General features: G+C 49.7%; 10 protein-coding genes across 23 annotated transcripts; 6 read left to right on the top strand and 4 right to left on the bottom strand.

Annotated features, from left to right (window-relative positions):
• Positions 1-1001: 1001 nt before the first annotated feature.
• Positions 1002-1490, top strand: FVEG_02629 (hypothetical protein; the record flags this gene model as incomplete). Its single annotated transcript, XM_018890014.1, has 2 exons — positions 1002-1280; positions 1354-1490. The coding sequence occupies exons 1-2, from the start codon at positions 1229-1231 to the stop codon at positions 1488-1490; spliced, it is 189 nt and encodes a 62-aa protein (XP_018746263.1). The 5' UTR covers positions 1002-1228.
• A 973-nt stretch (positions 1491-2463) lies between these two features.
• FVEG_02630 (hypothetical protein) lies at positions 2464-3224 on the top strand. Its single transcript, XM_018890015.1, has 2 exons — positions 2464-2686; positions 2747-3224. Exon 2 carries the CDS (start codon positions 2814-2816, stop codon positions 3165-3167), a length of 354 nt encoding a protein of 117 aa, XP_018746264.1. The 5' UTR covers positions 2464-2686; positions 2747-2813; the 3' UTR covers positions 3168-3224.
• Positions 3225-4281: 1057 nt separating this feature from the next.
• Positions 4282-8437, top strand: FVEG_02631 (hypothetical protein). The gene is made up of 2 exons (XM_018890016.1): positions 4282-5356; positions 5404-8437. The coding sequence occupies exons 1-2, from the start codon at positions 4905-4907 to the stop codon at positions 7247-7249; spliced, it is 2298 nt and encodes a 765-aa protein (XP_018746265.1). The 5' UTR covers positions 4282-4904; the 3' UTR covers positions 7250-8437.
• Positions 8260-10732, bottom strand: FVEG_02632 (hypothetical protein). The gene is made up of 3 exons (XM_018890017.1): positions 10253-10732; positions 9831-10046; positions 8260-9692 (listed from the first exon to the last, which is right to left on the bottom strand). Exons 1-3 carry the CDS (start codon positions 10336-10338, stop codon positions 8969-8971), a joined length of 1026 nt encoding a protein of 341 aa, XP_018746266.1. The 5' UTR covers positions 10339-10732; the 3' UTR covers positions 8260-8968.
• A 1427-nt stretch (positions 10733-12159) lies between these two features.
• On the bottom strand, positions 12160-12342 carry FVEG_15106 (hypothetical protein; the record flags this gene model as incomplete). The annotated part of the gene is made up of 1 exon (XM_018904198.1): positions 12160-12342. The coding sequence occupies one exon, from the start codon at positions 12340-12342 to the stop codon at positions 12160-12162; it is 183 nt and encodes a 60-aa protein (XP_018746267.1).
• A 2807-nt stretch (positions 12343-15149) lies between these two features.
• FVEG_02633 (phospholipase D) lies at positions 15150-18491 on the top strand (the record flags this gene model as incomplete). Its single annotated transcript, XM_018890018.1, has 1 exon — positions 15150-18491. One exon carries the CDS (start codon positions 15150-15152, stop codon positions 18489-18491), a length of 3342 nt encoding a protein of 1113 aa, XP_018746268.1.
• A 109-nt stretch (positions 18492-18600) lies between these two features.
• On the top strand, positions 18601-20681 carry FVEG_02635 (hypothetical protein; the record flags this gene model as incomplete). The annotated part of the gene is made up of 2 exons (XM_018890019.1): positions 18601-20627; positions 20675-20681. 2 exons carry the CDS (start codon positions 18601-18603, stop codon positions 20679-20681), a joined length of 2034 nt encoding a protein of 677 aa, XP_018746269.1.
• On the bottom strand, positions 20673-22045 carry FVEG_02636 (ubiquinone biosynthesis monooxygenase Coq7). The gene is made up of 2 exons (XM_018890020.1): positions 21507-22045; positions 20673-21456 (listed from the first exon to the last, which is right to left on the bottom strand). Exons 1-2 carry the CDS (start codon positions 21684-21686, stop codon positions 20923-20925), a joined length of 714 nt encoding a protein of 237 aa, XP_018746270.1. The 5' UTR covers positions 21687-22045; the 3' UTR covers positions 20673-20922.
• A 76-nt stretch (positions 22046-22121) lies between these two features.
• On the top strand, positions 22122-24375 carry FVEG_02637 (hypothetical protein). The gene is made up of 3 exons (XM_018890021.1): positions 22122-23190; positions 23240-23376; positions 23429-24375. Exons 1-3 carry the CDS (start codon positions 22509-22511, stop codon positions 24176-24178), a joined length of 1569 nt encoding a protein of 522 aa, XP_018746271.1. The 5' UTR covers positions 22122-22508; the 3' UTR covers positions 24179-24375.
• FVEG_02638 (glycerophosphoryl diester phosphodiesterase) lies at positions 24130-26427 on the bottom strand. 14 transcript variants are annotated; one of them, XM_018890022.1, is made up of 5 exons: positions 25996-26427; positions 25741-25934; positions 25446-25625; positions 25277-25381; positions 24130-25175 (listed from the first exon to the last, which is right to left on the bottom strand). In XM_018890022.1, the coding sequence occupies exons 1-5, from the start codon at positions 26195-26197 to the stop codon at positions 24645-24647; spliced, it is 1212 nt and encodes a 403-aa protein (XP_018746272.1). In that variant the 5' UTR covers positions 26198-26427; the 3' UTR covers positions 24130-24644. The 14 variants fall into 14 exon arrangements, with proteins under 14 accessions (XP_018746272.1, XP_018746274.1, XP_018746283.1 ...); XM_018890028.1 differs by having other exon boundaries at positions 25446-25934; XM_018890025.1 differs by having other exon boundaries at positions 25277-25625.
• Positions 26428-26751: the final 324 nt, after the last annotated feature.

The raw sequence follows: 26751 nt of genomic DNA, 5'->3' as shown, positions 1-26751 counted from the left end.
TTGGGAGCTAATAATAAGTAGATAAGCCAAGCCAGCCTTACAACATTTTCCCCGTTGCTACTGTTACACTACAGGGCCGTGTTATTGCCACTACCTAACTATCACCCATTTGCTGAAAGATGTAACCAACCGATAACTGTATCAACGCAAGCCATGTTGTTTGGTGACATCCTCAGAGTGGGAAGGGTGCAGTGGATGGAAATGTGTGTGCATACAGAGTGTAGTAGAAAGATAACGCAACCATAAACATTAGGCTTAGTGTTAGGCTTACCATAGGCTCATGTATGTGCTCGTCGTTTTCTCTGAATTCAAGGTGACACGGTACTACCTTGGCCTTAACGTCTTGGCCTGTTAGCCTGTACGATACACAATAGGGTTGGGTTGGGTTGGGTTGGGTTGGGGGGGGGGGGGGTGATACATGTTCGAACACCTTGCAAAACGCAAGAACAGCTGTTCTCTTCATGTCGAGTTCCAGCGTGCAACGCAACGCAGCATGGTGAGCTACCTTACACTAGTAGTGGCCGTGAGATTTTGAGGGATTCCGGCCCGCAAGTCAATCTCAACCCCAGTTGAGATGAGAGATTCCTTTGTAACTAGCTCAAGACGCCAAAATAAGATGATAACGATGCAGGGCTGGTCAATTGCCGCGTGGTGACTGGTCAACACCAGCTTTTCCAACTTGGCCTTACCGCGAGACCCGCCGCATTTGAAATGACCTTGCATAGCTTTGGAGATTGGATTCTCACAACGACTGCCTCTAACTAGTATCAATTGGGGTTGGGGACTTTAGGAAATGAACCACGACCCAGTCAATCATCCTCAGGTAGGTAGGTAGGCCGGTAGGTAGCGATAAACATGCCAATTGCCAAGGAATTCGTTGATCAGAAAATGGCGGGTCCTCTTTTGATGTAAGTCAAACGCTCGCTTAAGAATACGAAGGCATCGGATCTCAAATATCAAGCATATTCAAGTTAATAAAGAAACATAGTGGATACCATAATGCATTATACTTTTACAACGACATCGGCACAACCTTCAAGTAGACTCGGGAAACCCCCCACACCATGGTCGGTCGCCCTGTGACAGCATAATCGCCAGCAAGACGTTACACGGACGAAACACGAGAACGGGGACATTATGTATGCGAAGGGTCTCCGTCGGGGAGCATAAACCACAGTGATAACTACCACGTCGCGTACATAGTGCATCTCCAACAATAGAACATTGGATGTTGAGTCACGGACGTTTCCGATGGTTCTGTCAATATCCACAGTATAAACGTACGTACGTACACACAACGATGACAGACAAAAGAATACATCGCAGTGAACGATGAGCTAATTAACAAGTCAGCGATTTGCAACGTCTTGGGTTTACTCTGTAAGCAGAAAGAGCCTGACTACAGAGTAGGTACCTTGGGCAAGGCGATGCATGCATCTTCAGAACTGGTTCGCTCGCCACTTGCACGCACTAAAACGCCCAGTTGGTGACTTCGTGTCAGCAATCGAGCAGCCCTTGGCAATCTGTTGCTACTGGCCTTGCGCCTTGGTCCATCTCAGATAACATGTGCTGTTTATTATTGTCAACTTTGCTCGCCAGCCCCCCTGTCGCTGAACTTCATTTGGAGGTGGAACCTGTGGCGTTGGTGACTTCTCGCGATGCAACCATGGCTAAAAGCTTGGCCAAGGAGACAGTTCAAACTTCAACGGTCATGGATTCTCGCCTCTACTGATCGCAGAGCAGGTTGGTTGAGAGTGAGTGGACTCGCCGTTGCTCTCCTTCAGGTAGAACCAACTATATTAAATATGCAGATTGTACGGCCACGACAGGCTCGATGGCTAATCGTGAGATTCTGTAAAATCAAATCGGCACGCTGGCTGACCCTGAAAAAGACCGACAGTGGGGGTCAGGTTGCTATTCTCAGATTATTGTTGACGTTGACATTGTCTTGGATCGGATCGGCATACAAGGCTTCGCAACCAACGTTACAGAATGAAGCAGTGTGCATCAATCTCCAACAGTTTTACTTGATACAATTCTCCGTTATGAATGTCCACAGTCATAATAAACCATTTGACACCCGTGGAAAAGAAATAATTGGAGTAGACCCTAAGGACGCGTGGCGGGAGGACCCTCGCCCATCGTGTGTCCCTGTCCTTCGACTGGATGGAAGGGGGGCGTGGCTGGGAGAGAGAATCGGGGTTTGCGCAGATAAGATTCACCGACTCATGTCTTTAGTCTAATTGTTCAGCAAAAGATTCTAAACCGACGACATCGATCTATATCGCAAGAAAGGGATTGTTTCAACGGCTTGCTTGTTGTCAATTCAGAGCTAATTTACTATCGATAATTGGAGTGACGACTTTTCGGAAAGGGTCGAAATGAGATGCCAACAAGCATAAAAGAGGAGGGTCGCTCTCGGCACTCATTTGCCAGTGAGACATGCCTCGAGCCCATTGACTTCCAGGCGGGTCTCTAGCTGGAGATCTCAGCATATGTAGGTACACTCTGCTTACGTCGCAGTGCGATAGGGACAGTTCCGAGTTCCATGCTTGATGCCTCGTCCAGGACACGAAGAGACAGAGCCGTACCGGCGACGGGTTTGTCGTGAATGACAGGCGGCTGATTCCGTGGCCTCGAATCAGACGCCGATCAGGAGTTGCAGGACGCGCAACCACAGCCAGAGGCAAGCATGGCAATGTTTGAGCTCAGAAGGTTCATGATTGACAAAGTGCGCCATAATCAGCCACGAGAGCCTCTCCCTTCACTAACAATAGGGGCGGACTGGCCCTCGCTCGGAGACCCACGGGCCCATGTTCCATGGAGCCCCCAGTGCGCGTTCTAATCTTTCTGATTGGGGTGGAAGCGACAGAACGTTGCTGGGATATGGCGCAATGACAGGGGATGCAAGGCTTGGGCCAAGCAAGGACTCAAGGCTTAGCTGGAAGCGATTGCCATTGATTGTCCTTGACAAACATCGTCCTGTCCTCTTCGTCGGTAGAGAATACGGAACAACTAGTGAAGCATCAGCAGCCCGTCTCCAGGACAGCGGTAGCGATGGCGGCAGTAGAGTCGGCGATGACATTTTCATGTCCACAACAGTAACGGCCCTGTTGATTGTTTACAACGTGGAGCTGCAACGGATTGGTTCCCAAGGCCATCGATAGTACTGTATGTATGTCAGGTCAGCGGAGACTTGCCAAAATCCAAATTGCTCAGCCAATTGAGTATCAGATATGCCCCGAAGGCGTTTGATTTCGATCGTTGGTTGGATATTTGAAGGATATAGTGTTTCTCATTGGACATCTGTCTCCACCCCCGGCAACACCGTCTGATAATAGACCGTCAAGGGGAAAGGCATTGTCAAGGCGCCTGTTGATTCGGCAAAATCTAGGTACTTTTCGGTGCTGAAAGCGAGCTGAAGAAGTTACCAGTGAACCACTTATTACCGTTCCTGGAGCTTTTGGCATCCAGTCTCTAAAGCTTGAACGGAGCCATGTTCCAGTCTTAATTCTTCGATGTTCTCCAAATGCCTGACGTTTGGCCCAAGTTCCCTGGGTCCCTTGTCAGTAGCGAGACTTGGCTTTTTCTTTTTTGGAAGTACAAACTTCCCTGCAGGCCTGGTCTCGAAACTGCCCGAGGTGAAGATGAAGACACCTTACATGTACGGAGTACTGTCCGCCATTCACTGTGCAGCGTAGGTACCGTTTGCACATCCCAAATTTCCTAGGGTCTCTGATATCAGTGAGTTGGGTCATTCTTCCTCTCCCTATGGCCTGCCTCTCCTTTGCTCTCAACACAGCCACTGAGAAACACCTATTTGTGGTCCGTCGAACGCTGCTCTTTGCATCAGTTCTAAACATCCTGTCTGCAGTCGTGCGTCCCGAGCTCTCCGGGGCATAGGTGAGGTTCCTGACTGCCTAAACGACGACAGCCACCACCAGATGCAGGTCTAAATTAGAGAGGCCTTCAGTCAAGAAGATGGGTGTAAATAACACAGTACAAAATGTATCTACAGTATGGATACCTTCCATACCTACTACGTATGAGATGGATAGAAAGTAAATGTCACCTACAGAAGACTGTCCCTACTCCCTAAATGAGGTTCTATAGGTAGGTAGGTAGCCATACCCCTTCCACTGTCCATCCTTCCCGGTCCCTTTAGCGGAGTCCCGTACCTAGCGGGCCCCATCCGTAGGTACATCCGAGCTGTACTGTGCAGTCGTAGGTAGAGACCTGCCCTGAGTGCTTTCCTCCCTCGTCCCCCTATCGCCCTTTGCAAGGTCCTGGACAGCAACCCCTTGTCCCGTGTCCATAATCCCCTGCTCTCGCCTCTCCTCTCCTGGCCTGGTCTGGCTTCGCTTTTTTTTCTCCCTCCTATCTCTTCTTGGTCAACTTCTTTTCTCTTATTCCCCCCCTCCTTTCTTTTCCCCCTCGTCAACGCCTTCGCTCATCGCTCGGCCTGTTCGTCATTCTCCTCGACGCCCTCTTTTTCTAATCGCAAATTCGACAAGCACCGATCCCGTGTTGCTTCAATCGTTTGCGTCGCGCCGTGCGATTGTGCTGTTCAGCCTCACCCTTACCTCCTTTGATCTCACTGCCGTCGTCTCATGACGAGGTAGTCTTTTCACCTGCTCATCCTCCGCCTTTTATCGGATAACATCTTTCGTCGACTTACCTTCCAGGATATCTCGACGACTGCCAGTCGTTACTTTCACCTGCAACCTGTTGAAATAAACCCTTCGATGTCGGCCGGCTCCACGACGACTTTCGCTCTGCATACAAGTTAATTTTCGCCATCACCTGTCTCGACCAGTAAATCTTACCATCGCACGTACCCGCTGTACAAACTCTTGCGAACCGATAACCCCTCGGCCTAAGCGTGCCAGACTCTTCAGCCTAGTATGCAGCGGCGCCATTCAGTCACCATGGCCGCCCGCAACAACAATAATTCGCGAGGCCCATCGGGCAGGAAGATCGATCCTCTTCTCCCCTATTCCATCATTTCAGAAAAAACGAAGAAACCAAGACTTCGTATGCGATCACTTCTGGGCCCCTGCCATGCCCGAAGGGTGTTGACCTGGCTTTTTGGCGTGGCTGTGCTCATCACCCTGATTTTTATAAAATCCCGAAGTTCTGGCTACAGTGTTGGAAAGATGAGCGGCACCAAGACTCAGCAACCCATTGCGACCGCCACCGTCTTGAACACACACGGCGAAACTGTTGTAATGCTCACTGGTGATATGGATGGTGATGGAAAGCTCGAAACCGTTCCTGAAAACGAATATGTTACTGCTGATGAAAAGAAAGAAGTTGCTGCGCAACTTGAGAAGATGCCTTGGCTGAGATTCCCTCAGTACGTCGAACAGTCTAGTTTAATGCTTTTACTAACCATGTATTCAGCCTCGACGGGTACTTCCACGGTCTTCGGACTATTGTCAGCAAAGCCAACCTTGTTCCCGAATATCCCAATATTACTGATAAGGCTCCGATGCCCTCTCCCACTATGAGCGACCATGTGCCTAAGCCTCAGAAGTACATCCCTTACAGCCATGGCAGCGATGTCAAGACCTGCTATCTCGACTCCAAGAAAACGGTACCTGCTCCTGATCTGTATGCTTACAATGGTGTTCCTCAGCACATGCCGGACCCCGCCATCGGTTCGTACAAGCTCCTCGGACTCAGAGACGACATCTGTTTCGATCGTTTCAGTCGGTATGGACCTTACGGCCTGGGTTATAGCAGAGCCCAGGGCGGTCTAGATACTGGCTTGGACACCGAGGCGTCTGATAACGAGCATGTTTGGGCAGAGACTGGGAAAATCAACTACATCGATGTTAACTGGGCAGATGCACAGGAAGACTGCTACAAGGCCAATAAGCATAGATTCAAGCAGGTCAACCCTGACACTCAGGAACTCTCAGAGACAGGCGACAAGAAGGGACGCATTGCCGTCGTTGTTCGAACATACACCGGCTTCAAGTGGACTGAATTAGCTGTGCTGAACTTCCGAGCGCTTATCAGTGAGCTTTCCCTGCGATCAGGTGGTGAATACCAAGTTCACTTCCTGATGCAGGTGCGAAATATTGATGAGCCCATCTGGTCTGATAAGTGGACTGTACAGCGTATCATCAATGACAACGTCCCTGCTGAGTTCCGAGGCCTGGTATCGCTCTGGAGTGAGCCTCAAATGAGACTCATGTACCCCGGACGATTTGGCGAGACGATCGAGAACCCCAGTGGTGCCGATATTCACGGCATCTACCGTAGCGCTCACTTCCCTCTCCAAGTTTTCGCTATGCAACACCCCGAGTATGAACACTACTGGAACTGGGAGATGGATATGCGGTATCTGGGCAGCTACTACGAATTCTTTGACCGCCTAGGCAAGTGGGCCAAGGAGCAGCCTCGAACCCTTCTCTGGGAACGCAGCGCTCGTTACTATATTCCTCCCTACCATGGCACTTGGGAGAACTTTTCTCAAACTGTGCAGCAAGACACTCTGGCCTCAGGTCGCGCTCCCATCTTCGGCCCGGTATCGTTCGAGGGCAAGGAACAGCTACGACATGATGAGTGGGGTCAGTCGATGATGCCCCCTTCATGCAGCTCTGATGCTCCCGATCGATCCAAATGTGGCGTTGGTGAAGAGGCTGATATTATCACTCTCAACCCACTGTTCGACACGGAGCAATCTGGCTGGGTCTTCTCGGACGATGCTACAGGTTACAAGGCTCCTCCTCCGCGACGGTGCGCCATCATTACTGCATCACGTCTCAGTCGTCGTCTGCTGATGTCCATGCATGAAGAGGTTTGGCGATACCACCATACCATGTTCTCCGAGATGTTCCCTCCAACAGTCGCGCTGCATCATGGTATGAAGGGAGTGTACGCCCCACACCCAATTTTCCTCGACCGAGCCTGGTACCCTTTCAGTGAAATCGATGCAGCCTTCAACGCCGGCCGTGATCATTCGACATCTGGTCCTGGCAGTCCTTTTGACCAACTCAACGAGCATAATCACAAGGGCACCAGTTGGTACTTTAACAGCGAGTTCGCTGGTCTGATGTGGCGCCGATGGTTAGGCTATGCCCAGCTAGATGGCCGTGGCAAGCATGGAGGTCGTGCCAATGAGGGACGGGAGAGAGGTGGCAAGACAGAAGAGATGAACGAGAATAGCAGCGGCCGGTTATGTCTGCGTGGTATGCTGGTGCATCCCATCAAGTTTGAGCATCCTTCAGAGAAACCTTGAGCCTAGGGACGCGAAACCAAGTCCCTCTTCAACCTTGTCGCCGTCATGAGCAAGGCGACACTACATGTCCTCACTCTACCAGCGCACACGACAGACATCACCACGCACATATGCATTTGCAGGAGCATCTGTACAAATATACCCACGACTACTGAATGGCAAGACATCCGATTCCTAGTAACACCATGACGATGAGGGAGATGACGCGATTTCTATGCATCCATTTTATACAGTTCCTTCCTTCGTCCGGCTTGCATTCCGTTTACGGACCCAACGAACTCGTCCTAGAACTACCTAGACACTTTATTATTTGAACCTTATCATACCTTACTTATTCTTCACTTCCAACGTTTGGGTATTCTCTCGGCCAAGGGTTTCCAGAACGTCGTCCTAATTCATTCCCCTGTCGTCTTGGCTGGGAATCATTCGAGGTTGTCTGCATATTTCAAACCCAAAATTCACAGTTCTCGACTTGTCTGTTAATTCTCTCTTCTTTTTATTTTATTTTACTTTTGTCACTCAATCAGTGTGGCATGTCGTTTCTGGGTACGAGGCATCCAGGACCAACCGCGGAAGGGTTCTCCGCGCATGCTACGGGGCGTTCTGGACCGGGGGATTTTGGGAAGACAAATGTGAACATGGTGCGACTTGTATAGATTCAATCTAGTATTAGAGGTGGCAGTTTGGTGTGAAATTCTAACTGGGTTTGAAACCAACCTTGTGGTTTGATTGTTGATACTCGTAACATAGGCCAAACGTTGCTCAACGGGCGACTTCCGAAGTAAACTGGACTTGTTCCAGTCGGTTTAGCGATAGGACCACATGTCTTTCCCTTGCTTAAAGTCTTTTGGGAATGAATTTGCTGCCTCATTTGCTGGTTCCTCAAGTCAGCTTCGGGCAGATGTAAACTCGCTACAAATGCAGAGAAAAGATTCGAGATCAGGGGCCAAACTTTTTACACGAACTGCTTCGACACCATAAGGAACACTGATGTGTAACCAGTAAGCATTAGCACGAAAGGGAGGCCTCTGTTGTCATAGTTCATTCGTGATCAAGACCTTGTTATTCAAGAATTGGTGATGGACAGTGGTCTTTTGGAATGTAGGAGGGGAGAAGAAGAGTCATTCAGGACATATATCTGTTCATAATTCGAAAGTCAATACTATAAAGCTCAGCCATTATCCATTCAATTGAAGGCGCCTTCTTCCAACTAACCCGTCTCCATGTCCCAACTCAGAATGACACCAAAATATCAATTTAAAAAGAACTAAATGCCAGGTCCAGGCTGGCCGTCAATATAGTATAGAGCAATATGCGCTCCCCATTTCGTGCGTTTCCGGGGAATCCCTTGCCCCGTCACTCACATTCGACTTCGTTCAACGACGAAGGGCTGGTGAACGCTTCAGATCGCAGGCAAAGGCGCATCACAACGACTTGCTTAACCCAAAAGTACCATCTTGAAGAGGCAAAGACAAGAGAACACAGTTATCCTCGAGGTATCAAAATCCCCTGACGCCTTCAACACTCAAAGCCCCTCCAACGCCATGACGCCCAAATGCAAGTTTCCGAGTTACGGCAAGACTGTAAAACTCAAGCGAGTGTCGCTGAGTATACGAGTGATACAGGTTGCTCGTCATCTCTGCTGCTGCTTCCCAAATCGTATATGAGGTTGTCGAGAATCAGTAACCCTGTATAACAATGGGCTCACCTCGAAACATCTTACTTCCTCAGAACGGCGTCATAAATGCTGACCACTGCAGTGACAGCAGTGCCCGTCAGGATACCCTTATAGCCACCATAGATGGCGTTCTCGAGGCGCATTATAGACAGATCGTTCAGAAGACCGCCAAAATTAACGCCTTGCCCGTAAACAACGAATGAAACCAAGGCTTTGACGATGCTGAAAGTCAAGGGATCGACGACATAGTCGGCATGGCTTGGGCGAGGGCGTCCGCGCGAAGGTGGGGGGCTTGTCGCGCTCAGGTTGAAGAAGTAACCAGCAAAAGAGGGGATGATGACGCTGGTCAGTATCCAAGTCAAGGCTGGAGACCAGAAGCTAGACGTCAGAAGAAGGAACATATCGGGAACATAGACAGGGTAGTCCGATGTGCCGAGTGCGCTGATGGCGGGAATTGTAAACGCGTAAACATTGCTCAGAATTTCGCGCCGAACGTTCCAAAGCTCCCAACCCGCGACGCAGAATAGGATGCTGGTGACGGTGCTGAGAGTGTCGCGAGTCGCATGACTGACCTCAGTGATTCCACTCTCCTCATAAAGTGACGAGACGCGCTGGCGCACAATACTAGTGGAGCGATCAACAGCGAGAGCAACATCAGCGGGGGTGGCTGGAAGCGCGATGCGCGATGCGACCTCGGTCAGAGAGCGACCAGGAGTCTCGACGAGTGCTGTCGATGGAGCTTGGGGAGAAGAGGCATCGTCGCTTCTATGGTACAGAAAACATCATGTTAGCTTAGTTACTCCAATCGCGACGCGCGATGCATTATTTGTATGGTCGCGCGCGCCCAATTCAGAAGAGGCGCAAAACGCGCCAGAGACTCTTGGAAGACGGGAGGTCACTCACTCGGGGGTCACTTCTTCCACAGCCTTGGAGGGTCGTCTCCGGACTACCTTCAGGGCATCTTCACGGAACACTTCTTTCTTGACTGGTGATCCTTGGGCCTTGGAGCGACTGTTGAAGTAGCCAGCGAGCTCGGGGTTGGCGAGAAAGCGCGTCGAGTTCTCAGTGAGGAAGTTATCAAGAGCCACACCAAGGTCATCTTTCTTGTAGCCGTCGATACTGCATATACGTGTCAGCACAAGAGTGTTTCCTTAATCGCATGGAGGGGTCATGATGGTAGAGTGGGCGCGTCGCGAAAGCGCTTGGACATGCATGCTTGGGCGCAAAATAAGAACAAAGAAAGAAGATGCGGGCGATATTGGAGAACGAGTGGTGCGCGCGAAAACCGGCACGTATATCAGTAGATCGAGGTGGAATAAACATACTCTGAGAGACCAACAGACTCGGCAAGATTCTCGAGTTCGCCTTTCTTCTTGGTCTTCAGCCAAGAGTTGTATCTGTGGTTGGACATGTTGGTGGATAGGTTGAAAGCGAATGTGCATAAAGCGAATTTCAGCAATTGACAGGGCGTTCGTTGCAAGTGAAAGTATAATATTTATACGGGGTGGGAGACTGGGCCACGGCCAGGAGGAGAAAGTGAAGTTGGTGATGGTGATGAAGAACAGAGGTACAAGCTCGAATGTGTTGTTTGGGGGGTTCCACGTTGGATGGGGGACGGCTGATGGCTGATGGGCTGGCCTAGGCTGGTGAAGAACGGAAGGGCCCGTGTCAAGTGTCAACAATGATGAGCAGCGGGTCCAGTCCCTTGTTTATGTTTTTTTTCAACTCCCGTGTCTTCCCCTTCGATCTGATGGTCATGCCCCGTAGGAAAGGTGTGGATGATTTCGTTGTGAGAGAAGCGCCCAATTAAAGGACGGAAATTTGGAGCTCCTAGGGAATTCCAGCTAGGTACGGAGTACCGGTAGGTAGGAAAATAGGTTTTGGTGCCATTGACGTTCCATTTCCATTTCTTCTAACAACCTAACTGAAGTGTATCGGGCCCTCTCGCGTAAAAAATGACCTCATTATCCATCCGCCAGCCACAGATTTTGAAGGAGCTTGGTTCGAGTGGGGAGCTCTCTATTCCATACAATCCGATCTAGGGGAGGAAAGAAAACTTAAGACCTTAACTATAAGTGATAAAAATATTTAGGTAAATTTAACCTAAGCTTAGGGGACTCTTTACTATGTTTATTTTAACACCTCATATCAAGGTTCGTTGTTTTCTTGCCCCCCGGGAGCCGATGACAACATCTGCCACAATCGATATTATTAACGATGTCAAATTTGGTCTTTTGACAGATGTCAGTATAAAGTATGTAGTCATGCAGGTATTAGACATCCATAGTAGTCGAGTACTGACAGTCAAGAGATGAACCAGAAAGAAGATACAGATTGTAACTTCAGTGCTACTCCTCTAATCACCGATGGGCATGTGCCGGTCAGGCTGGTTAAGAGAGGACGAGCAATAATCATGAGCTGAATTTGAACACATGGCCAATGGAAGTGTTCCTACGGTGCCTGCATAATACATCCATGCTAAATTCGTGATTGGAGTTGAGATGCGGTTCCAAGTTGTGTTGGTTGGACTACACCACTTGGTTCAAGGTACAGAACAGTCCTGGCATTGGTATTTATTAGCCGAGCTCTTGGGGCGCGAATGGATTTATATGCTACTAACACCGGCATATTTGATATATGTATAAGTGTGTTTTCGTGTTGCTGCTCGATTGAGCTTTTGCGTATACCTAGGTACTTTGCGCCTCGCCTCTCGGTTCATTTCTCATCACTAGTCCAATCATCTGTAGCCAACTCCAGGAAGTACTCCTTGATCAAAACCACAAGCGTAGCAATGATCCCTTGCTCAGAAATCCGTCGGCCAAGGCGTGATCTTGGCCCTTCGCTGAAAGGAGATGAACGAGTCTACCTCTGGCCGAAAGAGATGTGTGCTTGTAGCAGGGCTTCCAAATTCCTCATTCCGGGGCTGGCGCCCTCTGACCCTGTTGATCTTGCTATTGATTCACGGCTCTTTCGATGTCGCAGCTCGGAGACCCATTCGTTAATGTCGTCTTTGCAGCCATTAATCAGGCTTAGTCGTCCCGGCCACCACCGTGGATTACGGCACGACGGCATGAATGTCTTGCTCTGTGCAAATGACTCTTGTTGTCGATAGTTATGGTCTGACCCTGTTTCGGAGACACTTCTACAGGAATTTCGAAAACCGCAGATATATATGTCATTCATGGAGTATCGTTGATACAAACGCCCGACATGCTGGCCATGCTGATGTTGATCAGGTTTTCATAGTCGCACAATGATGGATAACCATCACCACATATCTCGTTAATGGCACCGCGAAGACTTCTTTGTGGTACTTGAGTTGTTTGCCAGCTCTAACAATTAAACTGAAGCCCATATCATCTGTACGCTCACTTTGGCGGACTTCAATAATCCTTTCGTCGATCAGCTTCTCCATATACTATCCAAACTCTCTGGAAGATTTCCCCGCAATTTGAGTCCTCGCGAACGGCAACAGCACTATTGTTGGTTAGCATTGATGATTTAACATGGCTTTGTGCTGCACTTACAGAGAGGCCAGTATGTTCAGGGGAAGCACAAGAATATTCGTCGAGGCGGCTGCAATGGTCGTAGCAATACAATGGATCTAAGATATCTATACTTAGTCATCTTTGGGTCAGCTTTTGAGAGCAGTGACTACCCAGGCGATATTCAGTAGATTCCAAACCCGGGAAAGGGGATAAAATTCGTCGTCTGCCTCATTCTATTCTGGTTGAGTGTAGTGATGGTACCGCTATCCCTCTCGCCAGTCCCGTCGACATTTCTACCAGTACTTGGGCCTTTTGAATTAAACTTCTGAGTAAAAGGGCAGTATCGATCTTTGAAAGAACCCTGTATTGCATTTCTTTGTACCTCCAAATCTCCCCTTCGGCGGCAAAGACATCATAGCTGAATTGACGTAGTTTTTCATGTTTCGGCGCACACTTTGGGATATGCTCTCGTCGAGAAAATATTTTCCGAATGGCGTCGGCATTTCAGACCACCAGGAACAGTATCCCTGGTGACTCTACGAGAAAAACGTCTCTTCTGCTGGTGAACCCTTCATGCCCTTCACGATAAGGGACCCTAAGTGTGAAGACTCTGGGAAGCTATTGCGTTAGCAATAGCCTAAACACGACACCGTCTACTTACTCGAGCTAATATTCCTAGTAGGACCAGATTTTTAATGTTTAACAGACGAATCAGGAAAACGTGTGAAAGCTATGGAACGTCAAAACAATATAGAATAGAACGTACGAACAATATTATAGTATCCATCACTTGCTTTTCAGAGCACACAGTGGCTCTATGGAGATTGCTCATAAATGTGTATATAATATATAGGATAGTTGTCTAAATTGGTAATATAAATAAATGCCTAGACAATTGGTTGATTGCAGGTGGAGTATAACGTATTGTATAGGGTAACCTCAATCGTATTGACGGAACTCTGCTGCTGAGTTGAAAAGTACAGGCCTGATGAAGTGTCTGCAATATTGCTATTGAGGGTGGCGGGCAGGCAACAATAGAAACCGAAAGGATCGTGGTTTGTATTTGGTGAAAGAACTGTGGGTCTGTCCTTTGTCCGCCTGTGCATTGACTAAGACGCTGGCTACGGCAACCAATACGTCGACTTATAGTATGAATGGCCATCATTGGTGATACAAGTTTAACATCTAAACCTATATCAGTTGAAACAAGTGCGATTTGTTTCTTGGTCAACTCCGATTGCTCATGCTGCAGGTAGGCAAAGACAGAGGACATTGTTTTTGTCAATATTTACTATATGGCTGGGAGACAGTAAGATTAAACTGAGCTTGTACTGATCAAATCGTAGGTCTAATAGAGAACTTGAGATGGTATTGGTCACAATGGGTCAACAGTACTACGGTAACAGTAGGTAAAAAGGTGATTTGTCTAGGCAAGAAGAGATTATAATAAGTAAATGACATAAATCTAGTGGAAGAGTACGAGATATAGCAGCACCAGGATAATTAACTACCTAGGTATACTTAGTATTTTACGAGTCAATACATTAGTCTGTTTCCACGCACATCTTTTTATAGCGACAGGGACGAGAAGAACATAGGGCAGCTTCCTTTTATACGTATTTAAAGGGTTATATCAACTCCCAGAGGCGATTTGATTAATCTTAACATTAATTTCCTTTGACCTAGGTATAGTATGGGGGGGGGGGGGGGGCATCCAGGGCCCGAATAAGCGGTTGGAACCATCGTGATCAAGACACCGTTAAATGATTAACACTGAGGCTATAGAATAATGACAAATACCGTTCAAGTCGCAGCCACAGAAAAGTTACTAATGTATCAACCCAATGTTGATCGCCATTTCACACTGAAACCCATCCATGAGGTAGGCACTTAGGTATTTTATACGAGGATCTTGTCAAAATGCGTACATGGCGGTCATGGATGGAAGCTATCTGCCAGACTAATTAGATCCTGAAACCCACCCGTCTAAACGCCCGCAACACCTCCTCCTGCCTTAGCACTGGAACTTGGGACTGAGTACCCAACTTGGGGGATTATTCAGGTGGGCTTCATCGCCCTTTCCGCACCGCAGGTGCAAATAAGGATGCTCTAATTAAAGCCTATACCGCTTCTAGTTTAAAGCTTACCGGGTAGACTCGAAATTCAGTGGAGCTCGATTCTTGCTTGTCCATCTCCAACGCGCAGCGAAACCTGGACAGATCTTCCATCCGCGACTGACTTGACAAGGGTTAGGTTGCTTGTTTCCCGAAATTTTGGTACATGGACCCCGATGAATAAAGGATGTCAAACTCCCCCTGAACCCCGATATTTATTGTCCGACACAAGTCTCGTGACGGCGTCGATAACGCTGTACAGCAAACACTTTTCGACTACAGTACTGAGATCCTCTCGGCTGTTCCTCCATTCATCCATCTTCATCGACCGCTTGCTTAGTTCGTCACCACCCTTCGCTGTGCAACCAACATACGTGCGTGCGACGCTTGAAGACCCCCTTTACGAACCACACACTCTGTGCTTCTTTGTGACAAAAGAACGACCGCACATAGATCGCCAGTTCCAAGTTTGATTATTTTCCGTTCCTTTCAGCATGTTTTACGTGGCTGCAACAATTGAACACATAATACCTTTTTTCAGCTTGCCCGTTGTCCTTGCCAATTAGGTAGTATAGGATAAGACTACCACCAGACCTTCGAATCGAGAGCGACAACTCGTCATGACGCAACATCGACCAGATGGGGATGTCTCCCCCATGGACATCAGTCCTCGTTCAGTTTCCCCAGAGGACCCGAATCTCCAACCTGGTCCCCCATCTGTTTCCAAATCAACCTCCGATACTCTCCTACCTCCTGTCGGTCTTAAGATTACAACCTTGTCAAACCCTCCAGGGTCGACCAAAGAAACGAAGCCAGCCTCAAACGAATTGGCTTCCGGTCACGGCAAGGCACCTTTATCAGCCATACCAAGATCCACCCCAGCTTCAACCAAGTCGCTCAAGGGCCACGGCATCAGCGACCGAGACTTTGGCCTGGCCGTTGACGGTGACGGACAAGACAATAGTCAGGCGCCCTCGAGGCCGAGCATACAGTTCACCCGCGCAGATGGCATCGATACGCCACCAACATTTATGCGAGGCAATTCATGGGAAGAGCCAGAAACCCCAGGCAAATCTCGTGGTGCCTCATTGATGTCCAAACTCAAGGCTCTCACCAACAATAGTGGCGTGTCGACACCAAAGTCATCTACTGTAGCTGGACCTTCGGGTCAAGGCAATCAATCAAACATCAACTCTCCGACGCGACCGAGCCGTGGAATCCCTGGCACTTTGACAGAGGAGGACACTGACGCCGATGCCGACGCTGAGGAAACAGCCGATGAGGGCAGCCCCGGAGACGGCAAATCAAAGAAAAAGAAACAGAAGAGGAGGATGCGCCGCACAAAGAAGGCAACCACTTCTACACCCGGAACGCCTCGGCGCTTTGTGAGCGACATTGATGTGTTGGATAGCTTCGACCAGCTGGTTAAGCGCCGTGCAAGTATGCCCGATACAACTGTCCCTGAGTATGGTGTCTCCGAAGGCGAAGGTAGAGACCGCTTGGGCAGGGCTTTCCGTAGAGGAAACTCTTGGATGACTTCGGCTGTGCGACACCATGGCGAGGAAACTGATGAGGTCGAGAGCCCTGGAGCGGTCGGACGACGAACAGGTCACGTCCGCCGAATTACCGTTTTTGGTGGTGGAGGGGTTTCGGATGGTGATGCTATGACACCTCGACGTCCCTTCTTCACTTCTGAACGTGCGTCTACTTTCGGTGCTCAGAAGTGGAAGCAAGTCAAGAACACACTCAAACTCCTTCGACAGAAGAAAGAAGACCGTTTTGACTATTTTAAATCGGCCGAGTTGATGGCCGAACTAAGGGCTGGTGCTCCCGCCGTTCTTATGCTTGCTAGCATGATACAAAGAGATGAACACGGGAATAAGAGGATCCCAGTTCTTCTTGAGCAGCTCAAGCTTCGCATTACCGATAGCTCTCCCATGGAGGATGACGACAAGGACCGACACTGGCTATTCACTATAGAACTGGAATACGGAAGCGGACCGAGCAGAATGAGTTGGACCGTAACTCGAACGCTTAGAGATATCTACAATCTACATTTGCGTTACAAGTTTGCTATCAACAACGACAAGTACATGCCAGGGCGCATGGACTTGGGTGGCCGGCCGAAGCAACCCAAATTTCCATATTCGGCCTTCCCCTATCTTCGCGGTGCTCGCAAGAAGGGAGAAGAAAGCGACGAAGAAGATCAAGCGAGGATTCGCGGAGAAGAAGAGACAGCTGGCGAGGGTACAGCAACTGAAGCAGCAGGAGACGGCATTTTCAGTGACCCCGAAAATCCCGGTGGCCTCCCACGAAGGAAGTCTCGCAATTTCCTGGGAATGGGCCCAAGGCGCAGATCCACAGGCATTACCGATCCTGGGGATATGTCCAACCCAGAGGGTCCAGGAATGCCTGCTATGGACATGGCAACGCGGAGACAACGTTATGTTGAGAAGCAACGGCGTATTCTTGAAAAGTACTTGTCTGAGATGATCAGATGGCTAATGTTCAGAGCTGACAGCAACCGACTCTGTCGCTTTCTCGAACTCTCGGCACTTGGCGTTCGCCTCGCCGCCGAGGGTAGTTACCACGGAAAGGAGTGTTACCTTCATATCCAACCTTCGAAGGGTCTAGACTTTCGCCGTGCTTTGACACCAGCAAAGGTTATCTCTCGACACAGTCGGAAATGGTTCCTGGTACGACAGAGCTACATCGTCTGCGTGGAGTCCCCCGAAAACATGAACATTTTTGATGTGTACCTAGTCGATTCGAAATTCAGTATTTCCTCGAAGCGAAGCAAGGTTAAGGCGATTGGCTCCGCTGAGAAGAAGGCTGAGATCGATTTGACTGTGGAGGCACCCCCTGACAAACATCACACTATGACTCTTCGCTCATCCGAACGCAAGGTCCGCCTCTTCTCCCGCAACCAATCCGTGATGAAGCAGTTTGAGGACTCCATCAACCAGATGCTCAAGCAAACTCCCTGGTATCAGAACAAACGATTTGACAGTTTCTCTCCTGTGCGAAATCATGTATTTGCCCAATGGCTCGTCGACGGCCGCGACTATATGTGGAACGTTTCTCGAGCTATCAATATGGCCCGCGATGTTATTTACATCCACGATTGGTGGCTAAGCCCCGAGCTGTACATGCGCAGACCAGCAGCTATCAGCCAGAAATGGCGACTGGATAGACTGCTGCAGAAGAAAGCTAGGGAAGGTGTTAAAGTCTTTGTCATAGTATACCGAAACGTCGAAGCTGCCGTTCCGATAAATTCCGAGCATACTAAGTTGTCATTGTTGAACCTCCACCCTAACATCTTTGTACAACGGTCCCCCAACCAATTCAAGAAGAACCAATTCTTCTTCGCTCATCACGAGAAGATCTGCATCGTGGATCACGATGTAGCCTTTGTTGGAGGAATTGATTTGTGCTTTGGACGATGGGATTGTCCTCAGCATCCTATCGTCGACGACAAACCAACTGGATTTGAGATGTCTGAGACACCTAAGGATGCAGAGCATTGCCAGTTATTCCCCGGAAAGGATTATTCAAATCCTCGAGTGCAGGACTTCTTCAGGCTCAACGAGCCATATGAGGAAATGTACGACCGAAGCAAGGTACCTCGCATGCCCTGGCATGATGTTGCTATGCAAGTTGTGGGCCAACCTGCGAGAGACTTGACGCGCCACTTTGTCCAGCGTTGGAATTATCTTCGCCGAGGGCGGAAGCCTACACGCCCGTTACCATTCCTGCTCCCCCCGCCGGACGCTAATGTAGATGAGTTGAAGGAGCTGGGTCTAACCGGCACTTGCGAAGTCCAAATTCTCCGATCTGCCACCACTTGGTCATTGGGGATCGAACAGACTGAGCACAGTATTCAGAATGCATACATCAAAATGATCGAGGAGTCAGATCATTTTGTCTATATGGAAAACCAGTTTTTCATTACCAGGTACTGAGGCATATAACACCAGAATCGTGAACCGTATCGGTGACGCTCTTGTTGAACGAATCATACGGGCTCACGAGAATGATGAAGACTGGCGTTGCGTTATTGTTATTCCCCTCATGCCTGGATTTCAAAATACAGTCGATGAACAGGAGGGTACAAGTGTTCGCCTGATCTTGATGTGTCAGTACGCTAGTATTTGTAGAGGCGAACAGTCTATCTTTGGCAGGCTTCGAGCCGCTGGCATTGAGCCGGAAGACTACATCGCCTTCTACTCGCTTCGTCAATGGGGAGTCATGAGTAACGATGTCCTTGTCACCGAGCAACTCTACATCCATGCCAAGACAATTATCGTTGACGACCGCGTCGCCCTTATCGGCTCCGCCAATATCAATGAACGATCAATGCTTGGCAGTCGTGATTCGGAGTGTGCTGCGATCGTTCGAGATACTGATATGATCAACTCGACAATGGCTGGAAGACCGTACCAAGTTGGCCGCTTTGCTCACACACTCCGACTCCGACTGATGCGAGAACATCTCGGCCTCGACGTTGACGAAATACTTGAGCAAGAGCGCCAGGCAGAGCTTGACCGTCAAGATTTCGAGAAAGAGATGGAGGATATATATAACGAAGAGAATGGTGGTCCTGCCGATTCCTCAAAGCTTTCACCGAAACGCCCCGATCACCTACGCATTCCAAGTATTAACCATGATCTAGATGCTGCAGTTGAGATTGAAGACGACAGCAGCAGTAGCAGCAGCAGCAGTAGCGACAGTAATGCAGAAGTGGATAGTACTGTCATCAATCAAGCAGAGGATAAGGTGAAGCATGAGCTGGACGTTACCGGTTATGGGCCTGACCGTTGGAAGACTGCCGAGAAATCTGGCCTTGATGCCGGCCGCGATTCTGTTATCATCAACGGACGTGAAGTCCTTGTTAGCAACATCAGCAATGAAGGCAAGGGAACACTGCAATCACCCAAGGAAACACAGTCACATATTCCCCAGCCCGATAATCGATATCTGGACTTAGGAAACCACAACGACAGCCTCCCCCCCGTGCCAGCTCTAAATCGTCGCACTACGGATCAACTTGGCCTGCCCCGTCCCGCACAGCTGCCGTCTTTGCCGATAAGCGACGATACTGACATTGGCGGTCCTCCACTACATCTCGATCCCGAAACGGGAAAACCGGTTAATGGTGTTTTCCATCCGATGGCCGCAGATATTCATTTAGCACACATTGACAAGGACTGTATGGTAGATCCAGTCAACCCCAACTTTATTGACGAAATTTGGAACCGAGCTGCTCAAAACAACACGAAGCTCTATCGCCGAGTGTTCCGTTGCATGCCGGATTCCGAAGTGAGCACTTGGGCAGAATATCGAGAGTACACGACCTACGGCGAGAGGTTCCGGGCAAGCATGGAAGGTGGCCGATCAAGAGGTGAAGACTCGGAATTCCCTCCATCCTCGAGACATCGTGGATCCACTGCGGGTGGTGCTGGTGTTAGTGCACCAGGACCAGAGGTGATGGCTAAGGCCGTTGAAACTGAAGCGGAGAAGGCAGTCGGAAGAATGGCCGAGAAGCTCCCTCTTGGCCACCATGAGGAGGATAGAATCAAAATCGTCATTCCTGACGAGAGCCAGCGTGATGCTGATGAAAAACAAGCAATGAAAGACGGCGAGGCTATATCATCACGACCCACCACTGGGCTGGGGAATGAGAATGGTCCCGATGCACATCAACATACAGAGGCACCATCTCCAGTCTACTCGCCCGGAGACACCCCATTCCCTGCCTTCGATGGAGGCAGTAGTGGAAGATACCTTGACCCGCAGACAGGTACCAAGGACAGAGAGAGGCGCACTACTTTTTCGACGCTTGAGAAACCATCCTCAAGAGATACTAATGCCCCTCCACCGGGGCAGTTTGGCTCAGTGAAACGCAGACGCCGTGCAACTACTAAGAATAGCCGACGCGGTTTTAGTATTGACGACATGCCATCACGGGGGCAGGCTGAAGAGCTTTTAAATATGGTCCAGGGCACTATCGTGCAGTTCCCTTATGATTGGCTCCTTACGGAAGAGCAAAACGGGAACTGGGGTTACCAAGTCGATGGCGTTGCCCCCTTGGCAATTTAGTAAGTCCAGCTCTTCGAATGTACGGCAGAATACTGACAAAATAAAGCAACTAGCAGTGACCCTGACCCTGCTGTCCTGGAGATGGTGTATTCTGACTCTAACTTTGCAAAAGGCATGGCAAGGAGTTTGACCAGGTGGTTTTGCACTTTATTCATGGGAAGCATTCGACAAGCGCGGCCATCCTCTCTCACGTGCTCATGTTTCTTTCTATCTCGGAGTTCCTACTCATACATGTTTACCTATGGAGCCTCGCGTAGGCCTATATTACAACTATAATACATCTGATTCGTGGCTTCAAACCTTTTCGCTTACCCAGATAGCACCTCGGCAACCTGCGCGGATGACGCCAGTGAGAAGCCAATGAGGTTCTGCCTTTTGTGCATCATGCGCTACCGCATGATCGAGATGCTCCAGTTCTTCGTCTCGTATCACTCTGAGAGTTTTGACGAGATCTGATAGCTCCTCGCCCACTTCGTAGCCCTCGGCTTCCCATTGCGTAACCATTTCCAACAATGTCCGAATTTGTTCGTTATAGTGGCCACCAATCTCTGTCTCGACAGCTTCTGTACAAGCCATCGCAGCTTCGTAACCGAGCATAGCAGTAGACCAGCCCAGACCGGTAGCCATGACGGACCACAAAGGGTACAGAGCAGTAGGGCGAATGCGATGCTTGTGAATGAGGTCATTGAAGGTCTTAAAGTGACCGTCTTCTTGATCATACATATGCGCCATCAGCTTGCGAAGATGAGGCTTTGATCGAAGAAGGATGGGTGACTGGGCAGCATAAATGAGGACTGCAGCAAGTTCACCAGCTTGGTTGACACGAAGCTACCAGTATATCAGTCACCAATCAAACGAATTTGTGTTGGAAGTCCTACAGCTGAGTCAAGAAAATCACGTTGCTCCTGGGTGAGTGCTTTGAGTTTCTTGGGAGACCCAGATGTTGAGTCTGAGGCTGGAGCCGTGGTGATGGTGCGAACACATGGCTTGTAAAGACTAGGTGTTGATCGCACGAGGAGAGAGCGCAAAGGCTTGGCAAAAGTCCTGGATAAAGACATAATTGTTACACAGAGACTGACCTACTTCTCAATCATCAATTGATGGCGGGCCCCAAAATCGAATGATGAGCCTGGACACTCTCGGTGAGCGGACTGCTCACCGAGAGCGGACTAAAGCTTCCCCGACAGTCCCGTCGCACTAGCCACACACGTGCAGCAGTATGACATAACCTTGACCAATGAGGTGCTGGGTGGAAACCACGAATTCAGAACAAGCTGCTCAAGGAGAAGCTATTGTGCACTTCTGCTTTACGCATAATCCTCTTCTCCTCCATCCACTTTCGCCTCTTTCATCGCTCAATCCCCGCGCGCACGATCACGCATCTCTCTCGACCCCTTTCCCTTGCCAAATTCACACCCGGTTCACCTAATACGCGTAGAACGCGGTTGCGCCTGGGGATACGATTGTTGTCTTTTAAAGCCATTGCGTTCTGTGCCGTTGCTGGCTCACCACAAGGTCGCCATGTCTGACGTCGACGACGAGCTTCTCGCTCTCGCAGGTGGGGATTCCGATGATGAAGCCTCCGGCAACGAGAGCAGGGGCGGATCGCCATCGCCGCCTCCAGCAAAAAGAAGTGGTTCCAAGAAAGGGGCGGGAAAGAAGTCGCGACGAGGAAACGATGACTCCGAGGAGGAGGGCGAGGCGTGAGTGATGCCCCTCAAATTGGTAGCATGATGATCTGGAGCTTGAACACTGTCCAGGCCCCCTAATCCGCATTCTGTTTGCGGCTCCTCCAGATCACTGTGATATACTTACAGTATGCTGACCTATCGTGATTTAGGTCTGCGCCAGGAACGCCAAACTCTCTTGAGTCCGCTCCTATGGATGAATCTGACTCCGACGACGAACCATCGCGAGGTCGAGCAGCGGCTGCAGAGGATGACGATGAGGCCTACCCTATTGATGGTCGATACAAGAGTCAGAAGGAAAAGGCAGAGATCATGGCCTTGCCGGAACTCGAACGAGAGCAGCTTATCGCTGAGCGTATGACGGACATAGAGCGTCAGCGACAGAACCGCCTGCTCCGTCAGATGGTAAGCAACATGGAGAATGAGGAGCGCAAACAGGTCAAAAAGAAACGCAGTGCTGGAAATGCGGAGCTGGAAGATGGCGATCGAAAGGCATCACGGCCGCGCACAGAGAGCAAGAGGGAGACCGCGATGGACTCTTTGCGCCAAGCTAAGGCAGAGAAAGCACGTCGACGGGAGGATCTCGAGAGACGGAAGGATAATTACTCTCCACGCAGACGCAACTCTGGGGCAGAGGACAGTGACGATGACTATAATCGCGGACGCTCCCCAACTCCCGATGCCGACGAAAATCGCGACCAACCGCCAGCTGAGTTACGCGATTATGAACGAGTTCGATTGGGGCGAAATGAGTTCGCTCAGGTCTGCTTCACCCCTGGATTCGAGCAGGCTATCACTGGATGTTATATACGTATTGCTCTTGGGCCGCATCCTGAAAGTGGCATTGAGCAGTATCGTATGGCAGCCATCAAAGGTTTGTAACAATGAGTACAATACAGCAGCAGGACTAACATTTTTCATAGGCTTCACGACCAGTCGCCCCTATGCTCTTCAGGGGCCCAACGGTGCGTTCGTCACAGATCAGTATGTCAAGGCGGCGCATGGTAAGGCAATCAAGGAGTTTCCTTTCATCGCTGCCTCAAGCGGAAAGTTCACAGAGGTATGTTGAACTGGAATTATTTTATGGGATTGATACTGAACTGGCACCACAGAACGAGCTCAATCGATACAAGGTCACATGCCATAATGAGGGCGTGATACTCCCAAGCAAGGCTTACCTTATGGACAAAATTGATGAGATCAATGGCCTGATCAATCATTCTTGGACCACAGAGGAAATCAAGGCTCGACTTGCTCGGATAAAAGAGCTGAAAAGGCGATTTGACCCCGCCGAGCGAGAACGCATATCTCACTTACTCGAGGAAGCAAGACAACGGGGTGAGCACGATAAGGCCGAAGAATTACAGGAGGAGCTCGACAACCTTGGTTCCCAGCGCTTAGCATTTAGGACGAGTCTGGGCTCTTCGAAGCACAACGAAGTACCCAAGGCCCAAACTGAGCAAGATCGACTGGCTGAGCGTAACCGAGAGAACCGGCGGTTGAACGCGGAAGCTGTACGAAAGGCCCAGTTGAAGGAAAAAGCGAAGTCGAAGGAGATCGAGGCAGCCCTCAAACGTGGTGAAACCTATCAAGGTGACATGTCAAGACGACTTAGGACCAAGGCCAAGTTCGTTTATGACGGTAACGAGAAAGTGGAACAAAAGCCAGCGGCCAACGGTAGCGGGACCAACACTCCTGGGACTAGTACACCGAAGGTGACCGCCAAATCCCAACTACTACCTCATCTTGCAAAGCTGCAGGAGGAGAAACACAAAGAGAAGGGAATCCCTACTATACATAAGCCGCTGATGGATGACGATGTGATCGGGTCACTAGACCTGGATATTGACGTTGAAATCTGAAGGGGAATACGAAGACAGGGGCGGGGCGTCATGAGCAGCGTTTGGGTTGTTGTTATTGTCCTTTACACAGTGCGTTACGGCTAGAACCAAGAGACAGGACAGGGCGGATTACTCCATATCTTAACACAGAGTTTACTTGAGCCCAAGAGGATTAATGACCAGGTAGACCTTGGTGGACGGTCACTATAATTCTGATGATCCACGGGTTGCTGTGTCGTGGTTGATACGTTGACATGCTGTGATGGCTAGACCCCCAAGGGCAGTTCTGGTATGCATGACCGCATGTATTGATTGTGAACACCCAAGGCTGTCGAGGTTGGTGGGCGCATTCGTGCTAATTGTGAGCCTGGCGTAGCCCAGAAAGCCAGCAAGTTGTTGTCCAAGTTTTATTGCTGTCTTCAAAGTCAAGCGTTACCTAGGCCAGCAGTGGCATCACTTTCTGTCATCAATCATCATATCTCGTCTACTATTTGTCCAAGCTCTGGCGGTCTCGAAGAAAATCAAACTTGCCCTGCATCCTTCTGAGAACATGGTAAGCCATCATCAGAGTCTCCGTCAGGATAACGACGGCTACCGTCTCAGCCTTCTTCCTTATCCTTTCAGTGAGAGCCAGCTTTGGTCTGGCGAACTTGCCATCCATCTCGTTCTCGAACCTTTCGCACATCTCGAGGTACAAACCAGGATTGTCAGTAATGACACCATCTATCAAGGCAGGCCCCTCGATCTTTCCATTGCGGCGCCGTGGATGACACAGATTCTGACGGATACACCATTCCATGTGGCGAGGTTCGTTGACAGTCCACGTCATAAGAAGCTTATCAGTCTTTCCAAGTTCGCGTAAGAAGAGTCTTCCTGATGGACCGATGAGAGTCTTGTGGTTGAGATTGAAGCCGAGGTTGGGTACGCGCAGAAAGTGGTGCGAATATAAGAGGGAGGTGCTGATATGGGCCAATGGATAGGTTGGAAGTTGACTACGCGCAGCCTGTAGGAATGATGCCTGTTGAAGCATGTCAGCTGCATGCAACATCATCAAGGCGCCTATGTGAAAGTGTAGAAACTGTGCCAAGGGTGTCAGCTTAGGTAGGCACTGCAGCTTACATTCCAGCATCCCAGAATAATACGTTGATCCCATGGCACAGGTGCCTGGACGGCGTCTAAATCCCTCGCAATTGCAGCCATCAACTCTGCCGGGTCATCGTCCAGCTGGGGGGCCTGCATTAGCTTCCGTCTTATGGCACATGCTTGAGCTTGAGCAGATGCAGCAGACCTTGATATCTAAAACCACCCAAATGTCTTGCAATTCCGGCCGAATTAACCACTGAAGGAAGTCTTTGAGCCGCGGCATAGGTTCATGAGGCTCGGCTACTGTGCGTAGAGTGCTGAGATACTCCCACGAGCACTCTCCAATGCGAGCCTCAATGCCAAAGCAGCGTTTGAGGGATGCATCCTGCTCAAGTGTCAGACGAGCCGAGCCAAGGCAAGGCGAGGCAAGGCAAGTAAGCCAAGTTGTGATGTAGATACTTAGCATGGAGAAGAGCGAACCACCTACTGCTCCAACTTACATGTGATATCACAGCAACGCCATCGGCCGAGATATGAATATCGGTCTCTATCGCATGAGCGCCAGCTTTGACTGCACCTCGGAAGGCGGCCATGGTGTTTTCAGGCCAATCAAGCTTTGCGCCGCGATGAGCAATTGCTTGTGGGAGTCGCCGAGAAGGATCTCGTGGTGACGGTCTGGCGGCGGCCCATGGCGCTGTTATGAAGTGAATTTAGCGGTGTTGCATGAGGCTTCTACTCTCGTTGGCGTGTCTGACCTTGGGGAACAGGCCCTGGTTGGGCGTTGTTCTTGATTAAAGACTGTCGCTCCGCCTCCATCGTTGATGTTTGTGGAAGCCGATTAAGCCAAGTTGATGAGGATTTAGCAGCGCAATAGGGACCCTGCCAATGGAATGACTGAAATGACCAAACAGATCGACGAATACTACACGCTTTCTTATTCAGAAGAGTCCAGGTCATGGATTCGATTATGGAGACAACTCAAGACCAGGGCAGGGCACTCATGTGCTTTCGTTGGCCATGATCAATAGAGCTTTCTCCATCAGATCCACTGCTCGGATAGAAACGTGATAGACACGATAGCAGAATGGGGTGTCGTGACAGGTTGATTCACCTGGAGACGTCATCCCGCCCCTGAACGAATTAGTACTTAACGTACATAGGTAGCAAGAGGTATTCTGCACGGCCACATTTGGGCTTCTCTAGCCACCTTGACTCTCTAGACTCTCTAGACTCTCCACAGTACAGTATTCCTATGTGTCTGTCTTTCTTCTTCAATTGGCTCGAGCGAGTCGACGACCTGGGTGCCTGAGCCATGCCATAGGTAGTGTTTGGCACGAGCTTGACATAACTGCAAGGCGTCTAACTGGAATGTACGGCCGGGCCATTTCCCGAGGCACACCGGCTACAGCGAATCTTGTGCTCATCCGGTTCAGACTCGTGCAACCAAGGGGGGGCAAGAAAACTTACTAGGACTTCTTGTCTAAGTAATAAAAAGACTTGGGTAAACGTAG

The sequence above is a fragment of the Fusarium verticillioides genome, chromosome 5 (assembly GCF_000149555.1).
Source record: "Fusarium verticillioides 7600 chromosome 5, whole genome shotgun sequence".
Lineage (NCBI taxonomy): Eukaryota > Fungi > Ascomycota > Sordariomycetes > Hypocreales > Nectriaceae > Fusarium > Fusarium verticillioides.
This window is presented reverse-complemented; position numbering and strand designations above follow the sequence as displayed.